The sequence below is a fragment of the Anser brachyrhynchus genome (genome assembly GCF_964034855.1).
Source record: "Anser brachyrhynchus genome assembly, chromosome: 1".
In the NCBI taxonomy this organism is placed as follows: Eukaryota; Metazoa; Chordata; class Aves; order Anseriformes; family Anatidae; genus Anser; species Anser brachyrhynchus.
In genome coordinates, this window is record NC_137694.1 from 83191372 (window position 1) to 83211647 (window position 20276).

A 20276-nucleotide genomic window follows, 5' to 3' on the forward strand; every position below is an offset into this window, starting at 1 on the left:
TGTTGTTTTTTCCAAAAGGTTTGATTACTTTAATATGTTTATTGACACATTATTTAATGCCATGTCTAGGTTGACCGCCAATCGCAGTTTATTCAGGGCTACCGAGTAATGTATCGCCAAACATCTGGCCTACCGTCTCCAGCTGTGTGGCAGAATTTAGAGGTCAAAGTCCCAACAGAGCGCAGTGCTGTTCTAGTCAACCTGAAAAAGGGGGTCACTTATGAAATTAAAGTTCGCCCTTATTTCAATGAATTCCAAGGAATGGACAGTGAATCAAAGTCTGCTCGTACCACGGAGGAAGGTTAGTAAAATGGTCAGAAATCATTTTAGGTATTGTATGTATGCTTCTGTTCAGCTGTATTTCTTTCACATGATTTCCATTTGTTAAATATAGGGTTGGCATTAGAATTCAACCTCTTATTCAGGTTTGTCCTATAAATATTCCAGAAGAAAGCATTTGGCCAGTCCTATATTCCTCTGGCTTCTGTGCATTCTTGCGTTACGTGCAAGTAGCTTTGAGTCTTCCAAACAGTGTGCACAGCAGCCGTTCTTTTATAAACCAGCATTGCTGCAATAAAAGACTTTGGTCTGCACTTTGAAAATAAAACTAATAAATTAAAACTTTTGCAGATGAGCATTTGCGAGTAAGCACATCTTCCTGAAAGGGCAATACTGTTGAATGTAGATCAACAGTTTGGTTAGGAAATGGGGACTAGTGAAGGAAAGATGTTTTGCTAGTCTGAAGGATCTCCAGTTTCAAGGGCATGCACTCCATTTTTGCTAGCTGTTCATGAAACTGCCCTATTAGTCATTTGGAGAGTTTTCTTAAGTACTGTTTAGGTGTAGGTAAAACATGCAGGGTGTAGACATAGTGAACATTTTATACCACTGAAATGCAGAAGCATTCATTTCTATAGCATGTAGTATAATATAGCCTTGTGTAAACATATGCACTTCAGGACTGTTTTTGTTTGTTTGTTTGTTTTTAATTAAAAAATAAAGGGAACGAGGTAAGATATGTCATTTTTATCCTATTCTCTTGGTTTACAACAAACCTATCTATCTAATGCAACCTGTGCCTGGAGAATCTGAGCCACTATCAACAGCTCTCCTATAGAAGCTGAAAGATGTAAAAGTGAGGCTTCATCTTCTTGCTTTGTATCATTGATTCCTTTCAAAGCACAGGAAAGAAACCTATGCTTTACCTATACTTCATACCAGTGAAGTTTTAAAATGCTTATATGGTTTTTGTGGGTTTTGAGTATAATCTTTCCATCCTATTGAAGGTGCATCTTAATCACTTACAGTAGTCTCCTGAGGTTTAATTTAATGCTGATTGCCAAGTACATTTTAATTCTAGAAAGGACTCGCTTATTACTCACTTTTCTCTGTAATTTGTTATGATTATTGCCAAATAATTAAGTAATCCAGAAGATAACTTGGTTGCTTCCCTTACTTTATAGATGAGGAAATTCAGTGTCCTGCAGCATGTAGGAAGGCATTGTTCAAGTCAGATTTAGAATGTGAGACTTCCTAGTTTCCATTTCTTTGCTCAGGCTATAAAGCCTAAGCCGGTCAGTTAAGAATAGCTTTACAGCAGTTTAAACAAAGATGAAAATGCTTTTCCAGAGTTAAAGTGTAGGATTCCCCCCTCTCTAGCAGATGTGCTTTTTGTCCATTTTCACTTGATTTTTGTTGTTTATTCAGTTCATCTAACAGTCTCTTGCTAAAGGTAAATTAAGAACTACTGAAAAAGAGATTTCTATTTCTATAAAATAAATGAAGAATTAAATTTTCTTGTATAAACCTCATCACCCATAGAGTATGTCAAGTAATTTCTTTAAATGCCACTTTCATTGTGTGAAATCATTTTCCACATAGTGAAGATTTTTAGAATTTTTCTTTCCTATAGTTATGTATAATTCACAACCTAGGATTTGCCTTGCAGATTAATATAACCTTCAAGGAACCTATTTACAAGTGTCTCTTTCAAAAAAGTGGCCTGTAACACATAGTATTATGACCAGTCAATTGTCAGCCCCTGTAAATAAGTCTTCCTCTTGCTTGGGTGATAAAGTTATGTAGTTCCATAAGAAAGTTAAAAAATTCAGTAAATGCAGTTCTACAGATATTGCCTTTAACTCCCCCCATTATCTTTTTAATTATATTGGTGTTCATATATTTCAAAAATAGCATCAACTAAATGTTTAATGACTGAGGTTTGCTTCTCATCCAATAAAGAGGAATGGCAGTCTATTTAAAGGGTCACACTTGCTGTGTAGCTTGTGATTCCATTTCGAAAATGAGCTTTTCTAGACTTGACTTTTTTAAAATGTCAGTTATACTATTTTTAGAAAATAATTTGGAAGAGTTGGAAGGTTTTTGCAAGATCAAAATGAATAGCCCTGGTAAAGGCAAAGTACAACCAAGGGGTAGTGGCAGCTTTCTGCGGGATTAAATTTTACATGCAATGTTACTTCTGTTACCTCTAAAAATCAATTTTGCTGCAGTTAGGCTTTTCCTCTGGATCAGACATTTGTCACAGTTCAGTATCCATTCATCTCCTACGTCTTTGGCCTTGTGAAAGTAACAAATGGAATTCTGTTTGGCTGCGTCTGGAAAAGATGAGCAGCGATTTGGGTTCTTTCATATCTGTAAGAAGAAGCTGAGCACTGGAATAATTGACCTGTCAAGAAGCAGGCAAGGTGTTTTCCACAAGCCAGCAGCAAGGGAAATGAGAAAATGGCTTTACAAATGTTATTTTTCAATGTGGTCTATTTAATAACTGCAGCAGTGTCAGACAAGTGGCTTAATTTATATCATGGTGCCAGCTTACAGAGTGATATTATCATAGAAAGAGGAAGCAAAAGTGTTATATACATATGTGTGCCTCCACATACAAAGAAAGAGCTAAATAGAATTTGTTTATTTTCACTTCTTTCACCCTTGCTCTAAAGACAGATGATAATTCTTTCGCTTATATTCGCTATTTTAAATCTCTTCTAGAATATCTTTGTGGAGTGGTATTTGTTCTGCCTATTGTTTGTCACCACAAAAATACGACAGTTGGTAATGGAGGTCGCCTTAGTTTTTACCAGTTGCTGTCTTGCAACAGCAATCAATTCCTGCTTGCCTTAGTGCAGCTCTTAAAGTGATACTTTCAGCCACATTCATCAGTTGTGATTTTAATTTTGCTTCAAACTTAGCATGTATCCTCCAAAAACAAAAAGAAACCACACACTGGTAGAATGTTAGCTAGAATATTCATGCAGTTTAAATGCATAGACTAATCATTACAGTGTGCTTTTCTTTACATGTTAGAGTAAGGTATTCATTTTACATCTCTCTCTCTCTCTCTCTCCCTCCCTCTCTCTCCCTCTCTCCCTCTCTCCCTCTCTTTCTGTCTTCCTAGGTATATGTATATAAGAAATTATATTTCTGAATGTCCTCTGTAAAGATGAGAGTAAATACATATCAGCAAGATGTTCCACTGTAATTAAAAAAAAATAAATGAGTTAGTGTTGTTTTGCTATTTTTATGTTTATTATTTTCATGTAAAATGTTCTAATTAATATTGTGCACACATTTATTCATGGTTTGTTGTTGCTGAATACCTTTATGTTTTTTGAATAGTTTTTGTTTGTTTGTTTGTTACTCTTTGGCAAATTATTTCACTTGCCATAAAATCCACAATGCAACTTTAACTTCACCAATTTTATGCTTTGCACAATGTCAAGGAGTAGCCCAAGGTCACCTGTCCATGTTCTGCTTGAGCTAGCTAAGAGTCAAATTGTCCACAACAGAGCTCCATTTCTCCCTGCCAGAACTCTGTTTCTAAGTAGCACTATTTGCTTTACAGCTGAACCTGCATCTGAAAATGTGTATGTGCAGCCTCAAAGGAGTCATGCATGTGTCATTTTTCTCTAGAATATTTGTTCTTATGTAATATTGCATAGTTCCTCCTCCCCACCTCTGATACCATAGTTTTAAATTGTATAATTCTTGCAACAAGATACTCCTGCACTTCAGGGTTACCTGATAAGGATTTGAGCTCAGCTCCTTGAGCCTGTGCCAGGTCAAGTACTGACAACCATCCAAAGTGGGACCATAGCCAGTCTCAAAGAGGCCACAGGAAAAAAAAAGAAAAACTGGAACGACTCAGGAAAGTCTAGTATTCTTGATATCTGTGGCTGCATTTGGTTGTATTAAACCTGCCAGACAGTAATACAAAGATGCCAGTGACTTTTTCTGCTTTTCAGAGAAGTATGGTCCAAGAATGTTCACATATTCAGGAGCATCTATTAAAGATAAGACTAGAGTGCCCTCAGAATGTAGCAGTTAAGAGTCTTCTCTGGATAGGAAAGCTCAAGACTAGGGAACTGGAGCTGAGGAGCCACACAACATGAGGTGCCTAAAACTAGAGAACTATTTAAATTTGAAGTTGAGATGGGGAGACTGGAAAATATTTTAGGTTCTGATAAAAGGTCTACTGTTATTCTTCAACACAAGCTTCCATATTTCATGTTGAATATGTTAAGTTTGTATTAAAGGTGGTGACAAATTCATGGGAGAAAAATTCAGTAAAGAGGTATTAAATAAAATGTCACCATGGAACAGAAAGTCTCTGAGCAACAGGACACAGGGAGTTGAAAAATTGTCCTGGAGAACTATCATTATATGCTCACTTTATTAGTCACACTTTCCTGGCCTTTTTCTATTATGTTGTTTTTTTTGTTTGTTTGTTTATTTTGAAGACTGGGTAAACGGACCAGGATAAATGGACTAGATGGATCATAGGACCAAGTCAGTGCAGATGTTATTATTATTTATTTCCCTCCCAGGGACATACTGTAATATGACACACTCAACTTTGGTGACTTAGCTTGTCACTGCAGTGGAGTTTCGGTGCTTGCTTCAAAGTAAGGGAGGAGAGAGTGAGGCTGAAGAAGTTTTAATATCTTAGAGTGGCCAAGGAGGGACATGTGCCTTTGCTGTGGCATACCTATGATGGGAGAGACCCCGCATGGATGCAGCAGATGCTCACAGAGGGGACTTTTTCTTCCCTATCAAACTTGCAGCACCGCTTTCCAAACATGTCCTAAGGCAACAAAAGCACGAAGGGCTTTGCTAGCATAGATCTGATCACTAACAGCTATGCTTTTTTTTTTTTTTTTCTTCACGCTGCTAGCAAGTGAGTGTAGTGGGGCTGACAAACAATTGCCTGGTAGATATGGCCTTGATGTGCAGTGGCCACTGTGAATGGTTGATTTGAATGGGACTCAGGAGAAAGAAAGATTTTCCTGGGGAAAAGAGGACATAAGTATATATCTGACCTAATTTACCATCTCCCCTGTTCACTGGCATTTGGTGTAAAGCCCCAGTTTAAACCTTTTCTGCCTAGGAACTGAAAAGCTTTATGCTTAAATGCTTTATGTTGAGTTAATGTCTTCTTGGAGGACAAAAAAAGTAAATAAAAATTCTTAAACTTCCGCTCACAATAATGTTAGATGACATCAGGAAAAAACAACCAAAGGACTCTTCAGGGCAGGTGATGCAGTCTCACATTATGACTTAGTTGACATATACATAGCTAACCATGTATTATGGAAAACAAATGAGAGCGTGAGAATAATTCTAATGCAAGCTTAAGAAATGCTAAATCTAAATAAAAGAGGAATGATTTGTATTGACTCTCCATTGCCACAAATTCTGCATTTTCATTCAGTGCAATGCTTCTCTTCAGAAAGGCATTATTCAAAATTGTCAGTGCCTTAACAAAATGTGCATACCTACACCTGCAGGCAGTGTGAACTGTATGTATTCTTGTCTTGCACTTACAGAGTTTCAGCAAAATTTGCGCTCTGGGAGATGTATTAACGTCTTGCTTCTGTTTGTTCCCTCTGTTTGGTGCAGCTCCAAGTGCCCCTCCTCAGTCTGTTACTGTCCTGACAGTTGGAAACCACAACAGCACAAGCATCAGCATCTCCTGGGATCCTCCCCCCCCAGATCACCAAAATGGAGTCATCCAGGAGTACAAGGTAGAAAGGATCTGTACTGAGAGGGATGTGTGTTTAAGGAAAAAGCCTGTTTGAATTAGAGAACAAAAGCACTGTTTATGGATTTAGATTCTAGCAGCATTTACTGCCACCCATATAATTATATGGAGGAAGAGGACTGAGTGCTTATGGATTTTATTTATTTATTTATTTTTAATTTAAGCAGCACTACTGTTACATTAAAAGCAAAAATAACATGAGCTAGATCTGGAAGAGAGTTGTAGTTGGCAGCTAGTTTACAGAGCTTTTATTTCTTCCTTTTCCCTGCTGTGGAAAGAGAAATTTTTTTTTTTTCCCCTAAGGGGTTCTTTACTTACCCAGGGCAGGTGGTGGAGACCCTTTCTTAGAGTGTCTTCACTCTGGCATGAAAACTGGCAGGAAATATACTGCTCCTTTCCACTGCAAACATGCTAATGTTGACACTTCAAGGTCAAAGTCAAGGACTATGGCTCTGGGAAAATACAAGTCTTCTTCCAATGACTATCACTGTCAAGATTCAAAACTTAAAGTGCTAGGTTGTTTGCTCTGAGGACCAGTTTGTATATGCAGTTTGTTAGTTGGCTGCTTCCTGCATTGGCTGTCTCCTCTCCTCCTTTGTCGCCATGATGTCTCAAATTATCTGTTCCTTATTTATCACCTTACATTTTGTAATGGTCCGTAATTCCTCACTAGGTTCACTTTTGCACTAGTGTTTTTCACAACAAGGAAACATTGCAGTGTGTTATTGGTGGTGTTGGAGAGCGCTATGGAGAAAATGATCAAGCTAGGTTCAGCATTGTCACAGGCTTGCAACTGTGGAACACAGAGTTTGGTAAATATATTCACGTTGACAGGCTTGTGTGCTGAATGTGAAATTTTTAATTGAAATAAAGCAGGGCAGCTTCCTTGACAATCCCGCAAAGGGTGGAAATGGTAGTATTAGCTTTTTGAGATGCAGGTGATTGTTTTACATAGGAAGATATAATTTTTTCTTCCTGATGTATCTTGAGAGAACACAGCGTAAAGAATGGAGAAAGTGCTTAGCTTTTAAAGCAGCTAATGTTTCAACATCTTATAGCTTATCATCTGGTCTGAGGGATGCAGTAAATGCTTACAGTATTTATGTTTAGCATAGCATTTCTTTTGTTTTGCTTTTAGTCAATATAAAGATTTATTAATCCCAATATTCTATTGATCTCATTTTCATATCAATTAATAATTATCTTTTGCCTTAATTCATCTTGATACTGACTCCACTATAAGTCAATATTAACTATCAAGGGCTTACAGGCAAATAAGTAATCTTAAACCACAAGAATATGTTGATATGAAACGAAGTTAGATGATGATTAATAAAAGCCACATTCCATGTGAGTGCTCAAACATATAGACTGTTTATAAAAATGGCTGGAGTCACTACTTATTACATCCCTTCTGCATTAGATTAGGTGGCTGCCTGATTAGTGTGCTGGCTATGGTGAATCTAATGCAAAGAGTCTAACACTTCCTTTAGTATAACACTTCCTTTAGCATATAGTAATTAGACTGCTGAGGTTTCACAGGACATTCGCTAACAAATTGAATGTAGGTCTGTTGATTCCAGTTCAATCATGAGAATGCCTGTAAATTCATTTATGAATTCAATGCCTTTAATTAGGAGCATCTCATAGCTGCTATGACCTAAGACCAGGACAGACAAGGACTGAAAGAATTAATTGGAATAGTCTCTCACCCTAATGCATTCTGCCCCGCAAATAAGATCCACATGAGCATAGGAGAATTAGAGTTTCTTTTATCCTCCAAGTCTTCCTCAAAACTTCAGAAAAAAGAGATGAGGTTTGACAAAAAAATGAGAAGGGTCAAAAATAAGGGTAAAAAAATTATTAGCTTAGACGCATCAGTTGGTTGCTGATAGTGGTTCCACCTGCAGTGCTTTCTTCTGCGATTATAATTATGTAGTGTACATATGATACCTTTATGCATTGATTTTCTTGAGTAAAGTGGTAGTGAATGCTTTCTTTAATAATACAGAAGCAATATGTGCAGATAACATTAACTGAAGAAGAATCCCTAAGAAGTCTTGCTCCTGTTCTCAGGAAAAGCCTATGGACACATGCAAGAGATAGAACATCACTCTGAAATGATACACAATTCTTGTTAAAAAATGTGAATTTGGATTAGAAAGTATTTTGTTATATTTGTTTAATTAGAAAATAATTGAGTCAGGATCTGATTTCTGAAAAATATAGATAATCACAACAGTGACAATAAAAGGTTGGTTTTTACTTACTTCACTTTAGAAATTTCACGTCCCCCTGTTTTGTAGCAAAATGAAGTTGCAATTTTGAATTTTTTTTTTGTTCTTTAGTACTTTACGATGCATTCTATTAGTTGTTTTCCTTTTGCTGCTCAGTGGGAAAGTAAGAATTAATAAAATGGATTTTTTTTTTTTTAAGGAAAGATCTGCCAGTAATCATACTGCTGAACAAGATTTCAATTAATGTATAAGACCTCTTTTTCATTCGGATGATTCTGTTCTGTGCTCCTAAGAAGTGTACCATGGAATTGCACTCCTTTGAGAGTCAGAGTCCAGAGCAGTGTTTGCAAATAGTCTTTGCAGCATAGTTGATTTTATGCTAATCTGGGTTAGTTTGCTGAGCTAAAGCATCCCAACTCCAGCTGCTCCTGGATAGTAACATTGTTTAAAAGTCCAAAGTACAAAATAGTGATGGTCATGCAATACCTTGATATGTCATATCTATGAGCTATTGTTTATGAGTATGAAGAATTTCATCATTTTTAACACCTCAACTTTTGTCCCAGATCTGGTGCCTAGGTAATGAGACTCGATTTCATATCAACAAAACAGTAGATGCAGCCATTCGGTCTGTAGTAATAGGTGGCCTATATCCAGGTATTCAGTACCGTGTGGAAGTTGCTGCAAGCACCAGTGCAGGTGTGGGAGTAAAAAGTGAGCCACAACCCATAATAATTGGTAAGTAAATTGTCTATTCTATTGTTTTGTTTTGTTTGTTTGTTTGTTTTGACTTTCAGAAATGCTCTCATAAATCACTTCTGGAAACATAAAAATCCATGGAGAAAAAGACAACATTTAAATTGAGCTAGGTATTTAGCTTTTAACATCCCACTGCCTGCTGATGTTTTGTCTTGATTTGTGCAGATTTCTCACAGCCAGTTCTGTGAACTAGTTCTTTCATTGCTGAGACATTATAGAAAAAGCAGAGTACGTAGTGAAACTATCTAATATTTTTTTTAAATGAATTTACCACTTTTGCAGCTTGAAAGATTTATGGAACTAACAGCTAGAGCTCCCTTTTTCTCCTCTTCAGATGACTGTAATATTGCTTTACTCGTAGCATTGGTGCCTAAGGCACTATTTACAGTTAGTTTTTTGAACATATGAAGTCAATGTTTCTCAGGTATCCCAAGCAGACAAGTTTCCTCTGACAAAGAGTGAGTAGCCTGTAGTTCAAATGCAGAGCAAAGGTAGTATTATCAACTCTGCCTTTGAAATGACTGTTTCTTGTTAGTGGTTTCCACGCTGTGTTAATTTCCTGACCCAAGGGAAACACAGATTCTGTTTCTTCTGAGATTCTTCTCAAGTATGAAACATAAGGTCAGGAACAATATGGGAAAGGTAAGAATAGGAAAAGTAACTATATTTAGCAAAACTGAATTGGGCTATGCACAGCATCCCTTCAGAATGCATAATGCAGGAATTTTGTTACTTTCATCTGTATGATCTAATTTAGTTATTGCTTAAATAGGCTTTTGTTTGCTTGTTTGTGGGTCTGTTGTTATTAAATATTTTCTTTCTAGAAAGTGTTAACAACAAAATGTCCCAAACATGGACATTTCTATTATTTGTAGGCATTTAGAAAAGGCCAACCCTTAAGAGTTGTTTAAATGTTTAATGATATTCAGGTTCCCTGTGTATCAAAATAGAGATATTCTAGCTTTGCATATATTGTCACTGGCGGAGGAAATATAAGATTGCACTGGTGTTAGAAAGAGCCAGTCACAGAAACTCTAAAGAAAGGAGGGGGAAAAGGGTTTTCTAGAACTGAAAGCAAGAATTTGATTTTTGAAAATACAAGAAACCTGTCCTCTAGTAGGCCTGAATTTTGGACCTCTGTGTAAATAGCTTATGTTGTGATACTGATCTGTCATTGCACTCGCTTTGAGCAGGGCTTTTCTTCTTATTTCCCTTACTGAGAGGGTTCCATCCAGCTACACCCTACTCACATTGGTCTTGTTCCAGCAAAGTACTTAAGTGTGTTTCAGTTTGGGCATGTGAGTAGTCTTGTGTCACTTAACCTGGTGTGAGTTAAATTTACACTAAAGTGCTTTCTTGGGTGATTGCCAGATGCTTTCTTGGGTGATTGCCAGAATGCTCAGCTCCACATCTGGATGCAGCCCTTCATCTTGTCTTTTTCCTTAGAAAAAATGACTAATATAATCAAGTGTTAATTGTGGGGAGATCTGTATTGTTACATGAAGGAGGAAAGGGATGCTAGGATGCAAATAAAGTACAAAAGGAAGAAAAAAAGGTTTTGGCATTTGGAGACCAAGTAAGTTTTGCATTATTAAACTTAATGATTTATTTATCCCTTTAATGATCCCAGAACGTCCACTCCAACAAGTCTCTGGTAGCATCTTTGCATCTTTAAGAGTCCTTTACATGAAAAGCAGAAGAGAGTCTTTTCTGTTTGGGTTGCATTTTTGCTCTCATTTCTGTTTTCCCTTCGGGGAGCACAAAGCTAGATGTAGTTATTATTGTATGGTCTGTATCTCACTTTTCTTTAGGTTCTGTTTTTCTATTGCTTATGAGCCGTAGTTGCTGACAGTTGTTTCTCAGACTATAAATTCACTTGATAAAGGTAGTAGTGTTTAAGTGACACAGTTTCTGGAAAATTTGAGTTGGTTGTTTGTCAGTGTTTGACTGAGAATCAGGAATATAAAATAAGAAAATGAAATTTTTAGGGAAACTTAAAAAAAAAAAAAGGATTAAGTGAACAAACCTCAAAACATAATCATGAATGGGAAAACATTATCAAGTGGTTGTATTATAATGGATTCCTATATGGCCTGGTGCCTAGCTATACTACTTAATAGCTTGCAAACAGAATGAACAGCTACAGAAATGCTAAGTTATGGAGAGAGCATGTCAGTGATACAGAACAGTTAAGTCTCATTGCTAAACAGTATGACGTCCATTGTCACAAAATATATTTTGACATGTAAGAAGTTAAGATGTTCTTAAATACAGGATATGTTCTTCTACGAATTTATTTTGAAAGTAACTGATTTTCACTGTGGATGATCAACTACTGATTTCCCAAACCAAGTCTAAGTAGCAGGCTAATGAAAATCCAAACAGGATTTTCATTAAACAGGAGAATACGGAGTTGTAGAAAATATATTATTTCTTTAATTAGGAGTCATGTCACAGTTACTGGAATTCCATGCCCGTACTTCAAGCCTGATGTTGAAAAACATTATGGAAGACTCAGAGAATCAAGAATAACATTTTTACCATCACTATTGATATGCTGAAAAATTTTGCTTGGAATATCAGAAATAGAATTGAAGATAAAAGCAGTATTGGTTAACAGCAGCGCTATTATTTCTCTTCATCAGTTCATCACAGGCCTGTTCATTCTTACATTCCATCATTGGCATAATAATATGAGGAACAGCTGCAAACTTTCACAGTAATAGGTACAATCGAATCTGATGTGTCTAATTAATTTTTGGTCCAACAAATTAGTTTTGTTCTTCATTACTCTCCAATGGGAGGAAGACATTATATTTCATTATGTTTTTGTCTTCGGGAACAATGGAGCGTTACAGGTCACACACTTCCCTTGTATCTGTTCTAATTAGTTGAACTGACAGCATACAGAAACACCTGCAGTATATGAAATAGTACACTGGTACCTTGGATGACATATATATTACTTCTGATTAAATATTATATAAAGAAATACATAATTAATGTAATTTGTTTTCCAAAACCACAACAATTCTATTAATTTTATGAACCGTCAGTGGGTACCTCATCCGTATCCATTTATTTTTCAGTCACCGAATTCAGAAAGCATATGTTATTTTGACATTTAAATGAATTAGTACTTTTGCATTCATAATTGGTAGGCACTGAAGGGCAAGAACAAACAGCTAGACTGCAAACTTCAGAAGGTAATTTGGAGACAGGTTGCACCTTCCCCCAGAAGAGATGGAGAGTTGAAAGTCCAGTGAATGCTCTCCTCAGGCAAACCTCTCTGCAGTTTGTTCTCACATCCTCTGTCCCCAGGAGACTGCTTTCTGACCGTAGAGAAAATATTGGATCTATAGCACCAGGATGTTTTGGAGGCCTTTACTGGAAGCAGTTGTTCTTTTCTTGAACCCAGGAGTGTCTGCTCCTAAATCTCTTGTCTCTGAAGCACCTTCCCCATCCTCGCTTCCCACGACAGTGTGGCTGCCTCCAAAGCAGTGTGGATGTTACCTGTTTCCTCACTGTCCTGCTGCTCTTACCTTGCCTCCAAAGGGCACAGAAATTAACTGAAAGTTAATGGCAATTAGAGCAACATCAGCTCCCATGCTGATTTCTACTATAAAATCAATTGTGTGCTTAGAAGAGCATGCCTCTTTCTATTAGTTTTAGTCTTCAGCACTTCCTCTTTTAGCGCTGAGGTGCACCTGTGGGTTGTTTCCATGGGCAACAACAAAAGGGGAAAATCTGACAAAGGAGCCACCGCTGCCTCCCAGCTTTTCCTTGTCACTGGCACTTGCTCTGTTACTGTGAATTGTATTGTTTTTTTGACTGTGGCAAGGCAAAATAGGAAAACTTGGGAAAGGAGAGCTGCAGCTAACAGATCTTGAGACCCATAAAGCTTACCAGCATGACCCAGTATAAACTGGTACAAGGTAAAGGCTTTTTCTCAGCAGGCATAGTGTGACAACATCCTTCTGTGGGACTTGTTTTGTTTGTGGGAAGCCTGTTTTGTTTCTTGAGCAGAACTACTGAAAGCAAGCCAAGCTCTAGCATGGTTTCAGCAGTTTGTTTGCAAAAGCAGACGGTCATCATTACTAAATATTGACATGGTGATGAAAGAGAGAAAGCTTAATAAAATCACAGAGATCATTAACAGAGTTATAGCAATGTAGTGCAGTGCATTACATTTCTTCCTGAGTAACTGAAGCCAACTCTGAGCTTAGCAGAGGACCTAACCCTGTGTCTTTGCTTGGGCAGCACTGTTTTGAGGCCGATGCAGGTGCAGGCAGGGAAGGCATGAGCAACCTGATATGCTCTGGGACAGGTTCGCATTCACAACCTTGCAGATTTAAACTGTTGACTCCCGTGAAGAACCATCTGTGGAAATAAAGCCGAAAGTGTTAGGCTTTCCTCTCTCTCATCTTCTTTAGCAAAGGACTTTGCTTTCAGCTGAAGCTGCTGTGCTGACACAGTGACTGCTTTGCTTAAAGAAGGGAGTGGTAAATTTAACCTCTGCTGACTTACAGAAGAGGAATACATAACGTACATTTTGACAGCAACGCATAATGCTACAATACTTTTAATAATTCGCTCTGAATGACTATTTCAATGTTTTATTACCATATTCAACTATTTTTATGTATGTGATAGACTCATAACTGAGAATCATAGTATTTTTTGTCTCAGTAGAGTAGGTACTCCTGCAGCTTGAAATCTTTTTCTGCGTGCCTACAGGCATCTGATAGTATTTCATAGGGATTTCAAGGACTGAGCTATATAAATGCATTTACCAGAAATGACGTACAATTTCTTCACCACTTTCAAAAATTTAGATGTGGGCAGTTTATATCAAATACAAATAGAATCAAGGTTCATATTTTTTTGCAGAAAAATATGTTCCACATTTCCTGACGTTAAAAATAACCATTTTTGACATGGAGGTGTTGGAATTAGAAAGGTGCCAACCCTGGAACAATGTTTAAGCATTTCCTGAATTTCTTTCTACATTTTTATGAGCATTTGTTTTCAAGCCAGACACCAAGCTTTTCCTTTTGAAAAAGTTCCCTTTTAGAGGAAGAGGGAAAAAAAAACAACACACACACACACAAAAAAAACAAAACACAAACAAACAACAAAACAAAACACAAACAAGCAACAAAACAAAACCATTGGGAGCATCTACTGAAATTTACAGTTTTCTAAGGTACTAGACACAATTAAGATACTATATAGTTATTTTTGATGCATGTCACTTTAATTGGTATTCCACATGTCATAATTATTTCTTACAGGTTGATGTTTAGGATTGTTCATGCCTATTCTGGGTGAAAAAATAGCATCTGTTCCTGTGATTTAGTGCTTACAGTTACCTACGCTATTTTCTGCTTTGTGTCAAAATCAGTATGCTTAGGATTCATTTGGATTGCGTTCACCATGAAATAATTGCTGGAAAATGCATTTTTGCTTCAATTAAAAATACATACATTGTATTATTTATTTTAATTTTGAATCTCTAACATAAAGAAAAAAATGTGTTAAGATGTTTTGGCATGCTGACAAGAATAAAAGAAGGAACTGCTTTTTGATACTGTAGCAAGTCTTACATTGGATTTCTCATTTGATTAGCTGTTTGGGTGGGTTTTTTTGAGTTGTTTTCCTACGATCCATTCTCTCATCATTGTATTCTGCCTATAATTATATACAAAAAATAAAAACAAAAACACGTGTACTGTTTAAAAAAAAAAAAAAGGATGCCTCTGGACTGGCATCTGTTAAATTATTTGGGAGAATGCTATAAAGCCATCTTTCCAAATACATTCTGGCAAAATTGCAATAGATTGTGGATTTTCTTACTAGAAGCATTGGTTTTCAGGTGTGCATTAATACTTAGTAAACCTGTCCTACTGTGGATAAGTCTTTTGAGGTGCGTTACTGTATTTTTGTTGTTTTGTTTTTTTAATTTTTATTTCCAGTTGCTGGTTCCTGTTTGAGTTACAGAATCCATAATAATAATGTCCTGTCAACTTTCTTTTGTGCAGGAGGTCGTAACGAAGTTGTCATCACTGAAAATAACAACAGCATAACAGAGCAAATCACTGATGTTGTCAAACAGCCTGCCTTTATAGCTGGCATTGGTGGTGCATGTTGGGTAATTCTGATGGGTTTCAGCATCTGGTTGTACTGGCGCAGAAAGAAGAGGAAGGGGCTCAGTAATTATGCTGGTAAGAACAGTAACTGTGTATTACCATCTCATCAGGTTCCATCATGAAGAGAACAGGTGCAGTTAAACCTACTTAAAAAACCTGTTGAATTTACAGCAGAGGTGGCCTGGGTGAATTTTGTATGCTTGTTTTAAATGTATGCTCTGAAAATGCTGGTGTATGAGTAGCTTTAAATGCATTGCTCGGTACAACATTTCATCATTATCATAAGACAGTTTTTATTTTTACATCTCCAGCATCACATAAAAAGGTACAAAGAGGATTACTCCTTCCCCATAAGGCACTCTGTCAGTGGTTCAGCTCCATTTATGTGCTCAGAAGTGAGTTACACTAGACCTTTATGAGGAAGGTCAGAAAGAGTATTTGGTATCCTTCTTCGTTCCCGTGCATTTCCATGTCTTTGAAGCCATGGGAAATAAACTGAGTTACTTAATCAGTGACTCCATATCTATAACCACTGGAGAAGAAAATGATGTATCAGAGAAGTGCGGTCAAAATTTACCTATGGCAGAAGCCATAAAAAGTTTTGTTGGAGGTAGAACACCTTGGAATGCCCTTGCAATGTGATCCGTTTTGCACCAAATGTGTTGTTCCACTTACAAATTAGTTTTTGAAAATCACGTTCAGAAAAATAAATTCACCAAATTAAAAGGCTTTCTTCCTCCCCCAAACTATCTGTTTTCTATATTATTCTGTGCTTCAGGATTCTTATGTAGTTTTAGGAAGTCAGGTGAATATAGGATTACAATTAAATGGGTGCTATGAAGCCTAATTTAACATGAAAAAGCTGTTTGTCAAATATTGGAGTAGTTTCTATTGTTGTGCTTATGTAATACATTTAAAAAGAGAAAACATTTCCTGTTTGAGGAGGATTTGCACAGTTGAGAATACAGCATATTTGATGTTGACATTATATGAGACTAAATTTGCGCTACTACTCTACAATTTACAAGTTGTCACATGCCAGCCAGAAGACACAGGTGCCCTAGGTGTCTAAACATCTCTAATACCTTGCTCCCATCAAAAAAAAAAACAACATTCATTCCCTGCTCCCAACCGAACAGTCCTATGCCTCCTCACCTTGGTGTTAGCTATCATCAGTGTCCTCGATGTCCTGACTGGACTCACTAAACCAAGAGGAAACTGTTCATGGTTCTAGAGTTTCTTGGGGGGGTACTCCAATCCTTCTTGTTCTTACCCCAGCTGAATTAGTTTTCCACTGACTTATTGAAATGAAACAACCCAAGAAGAGATCAGACAAGCACCAAATTCAGCACAACGGAAGCAGAGAGAAGAGAGACCTGTTCATTGGCGGCAGCTCTTAGATATACTCAGCTTCTGTGGAACCTCACCTTGCATGACTGTGTGGCCTGTATCATTCATAGGTTATGCTTTTTGATGAAGTGTTTTTAATTTCCTTTAACAGCAATGACTTTTAGATACTGAGACATGGTGTAAATTGATGAACTAATATATATCACACATGCCAATACATGTGCTGATGTGAAATACCAGTTTAGATGCCAAGATTTTTCATATTAAGGGAGAGTTGTACTGCTATTCCTCTTAGGAAGCAGTCACAGAACCGTAGAGTGGCCTGGGTTGGAAGGGACCTCAAAGGTCATCTATTTCCAACCCTCCTGCCATAGGCGGGGACATCACCCAGTAGATCAGGTTGCTCAGGGCCTCATCTAACGTGGTCTTGAACTCCTCCAGGGATAGGACATCCACAACCTCTCTGGGCAACCTGTTCCAGTGCCTCACCACCCTCTGAGTGAAGAATTTCCTCCTAATCTCTAATCTAAATCTCCCCTCCTTTAGTTTAAAACCATTCCCCCTTGTCCTGTCAATATCTGATTGAGCAAAGAGTTGCTCTCCATCTTTTTTATAAGTCCCCTTCAAGTACTGAAACGTTGCAATGAGGTCACCCTGGAGCCTTCACTTCCGTAGGCTGAACATCCCCAGCTCTCTCAGCATCTGTGTCAGTCATACAGATAGACTTTGGACATAAGCTAAGACAACTCTTTCTTAGCATGCAGAATTATTAGCCCTGTGTGTGAGTTGGCATGCTGGGCGGGAGGGTAGCTTGAGAAAAAAGTATTTTATACCTTAAAATATATACCTGTAGTTGTTTATAATAGTCATTTTAAACAGTGTGTCTCCTGCAACTCATTCCTTCTCATGATGTTTGCTGCATCTAAGTGTGATGTGAACATTGCATCATGACATGGAATTCCCATTACTGGAATTATGACATTGCATATGCTTTTAGCAAGGAAAGTTCATAACAGATCATGTTTCAGAATCCATCCTAACATTTACAATGTGGAGAACAGCATGTCCACACAATAACTGTCTTCAAATGTGACTGTCTAAATCCACTGCTCACCTTTCCAACTGTCATTTCTCATTGGCTGCTGGCTGGTTAGTGCTTTAAGCTCAACTGTTATGTCCCTCATATGATACTACGCCACAACTGAGTATACTCCAGAGGAAACTTGTGCCCTGCAATTAGCGCTTGTTATCGGGGTGTGTAACTCACAATGTGTTTGCTTTCTTGTTTTGCAGTTCAGTCCTTCACCTTCACCCCTGCAGGTACTGTCCATTAGTCTGTCTCTTACCTCACCAACACATCATTGCAAGCATTAGCAAAGTGTTTATAAACATGTGAGTTATGCAGAAATAAAGCCAAACAAAAGGAGAAACACTTCTGCTACCTATCTGTGGTGAAAACATAGCATTTATTCTACTAGTGATTCCAGGGGAACTTAAAAACTACCACCATAAATGTCTTTGCCATGATTCTGCATGCTTCTTACTCGTCTAACTCTTCAAAATAATGCAGTTTTGAAAATAATTTCAAATTACAAATGCTTGAGCTCACATAATATAAAAAAGCATTAGTCACGTATGACCAAATTTTGGATTTTAAAGCTCAGAAAAAATATTCTGAATGTTTTTTGAAGGTCTGGAGCTGTCTCTTTTGTCCCCTCTGCCATACATATGATAGAGACCAGTCTTTTAACTGCATTGTGGGACTGGTCCTCATGCTCTGCTTGCTGCTTTCTACCTCCTGCTGATCTTCAGCCACATCTCAAGTTTTAGCTTAACACAAAAGAGCAGATGACTGTTGAGGCAGATGAGTGGAGGTGGTGCTGTCTGCACCAGGGACTGAAGACGTTGCTAGGGAGAGCTCTCCACCTCCTGGCTTCTTGGTGTGTTTGTGAAAGCCAGAATAAGTCGTGCATCCTACCCTAAACACTTTACTTACTTTGAGTTACAATGTAGGATTTTTTTCAAAAATAAAATAATATGTCTTTGAATTTGGTTCTTAGTTGTGCCATTGTCAACTGACTGTAACTACTAATTTTTTCCCATTGTCTTTGCAGCTGACATTGGAACAACACAAGATTGTGTTAGAGCTGCCATGTGCATGATTCAGTGCAGTCGATCCACATGTGCTGGGTGACTAGGATATGTCAGAGGCGCAACCAAAAAATTGTGTTTTAAAAATAGTTTTGACGTCTCATGGACTTTATAGAATTATTAACAATATGTAGTTCTGTTGCCTGGTCTATAATAATTTCTGGAGGCACTGATAACCTAGGCCATCCCATAATCAAGTCCAAAAAAACCCACATTAATTAAAAAAAATAAAAAAAGAAGAGCATACATAGCCCATGTTTTTATCTGTATACCTAAGGTTCCCTAAGAGGCATCTTCAATTCTCTAATGTTTGAATTTGCAATTGGTAATCTCATTTAGACAAACATATCTACACTTGTGGAGGTTTATTGACATTTAACTATATGTTGTTCCCTTCAAAGTTATGATTCATAAACACTAAATTGGTTTCAGATCTAAATATTTAGAAAGTGGTATGTAGCTTTCAGAATCTCATCAGAGACAGCTGTCAGTAAAGTTTTACTGAAGATGATTTTATCCTAATATATGCAGAATTTGGAAGTTGCACACTTTTGGTTTGAACATCTGCTTTAAATTCTTCCCTTAAAAAAACACAACATGCAGAGTTGACTGTATAATAAGATGTTTGAAAGTATTAGTGGAACATTTATATATTTGCTCTATTTCATCCTCATCTTTCTGAACAACAAAGATATTTTTTCAGTTATATCTGATGTAAATGTTTTTGTTGTTTGTTTTTCTTTTTGTTTTTGTTTTCTGAAGCTTAATTTGCATATATAGAGAACTTAAAGTTCTAAAAATATTTTTTAAAAGTCTGGATTGAGCAGTTATAATTACTTGCCAAAAATGTTCTACCTGATCGTTTTCAAATTAAAGGTTTTTCCTAGGACTCTGCTATTTGTAATCTGTTATTAGGCTCCTAAGTGGTATAATTTCTGCTGTCTGACTAAACAACAGTAGCATTCTATGTAGAAGAACAAACAGCAAATGTCACGCTATAGGTAAAGATTGTGCCAGAGTAGAATAATTGAGTTAAATTCATTAAGCTTTCTGTCTTTGTGAACATTTTTATAAGTACTGATGAGTTGCTCAGATAGTCAGAAACAAAATGTGATATTGAAAATCATAGCTAAGTCTTCTTACTTATTTTCAGTTGAACTGAATCCTGTAGTTATTCAGTCATGATTCCTTATTTCACTATTCCTCTACTTCCCGTTCCCCTGTCAGGACACCCCAGGCACTGATTCTTGATAATATCAATATTATAAAACACATGATTGTCTATCATGATCATTAGATGAGTGTTTTGCTTACCTGGTAAGTAGTAGTGTCATGATTTGCAGCTGTACAAGTATACATTTTGGGGACCATGACAGACTATCAACAAAAACAAAACTGGCACAGAGACACTGAATTCAAATGTTATTCCTTTTTAGTGATCTGTTCTGTGATATGAAGAATAGATTGGTTTTGCTTTTATGAGTTTCTGTGAAAGCTAAAATGACCACTTCACTGATTTTCTTTATTTTTGCAGTTACCCTTTACTCCGGTTGCCAGATATAAACATGCACTGTG

General features: G+C 37.1%; 1 protein-coding gene across 35 annotated transcripts in view; it reads left to right on the plus strand.

Moving 5' to 3' along the window:
- The window catches only part of ROBO2 (roundabout guidance receptor 2), a 931286-nt gene that overhangs the window by 849126 nt on the left and 61884 nt on the right, over positions 1–20276 (plus strand). For all 35 annotated transcript variants that reach the window (XM_080591484.1, XM_080591503.1, XM_080591502.1 and 32 more), the window contains 4 exons: positions 70–301; positions 5914–6038; positions 8859–9030; positions 15093–15275. In XM_080591484.1, coding sequence (XP_080447610.1) covers positions 70–301; positions 5914–6038; positions 8859–9030; positions 15093–15275 — 712 coding nt within the window. The remainder of the gene's footprint in view (positions 1–69; positions 302–5913; positions 6039–8858; positions 9031–15092; positions 15276–20276) is intronic.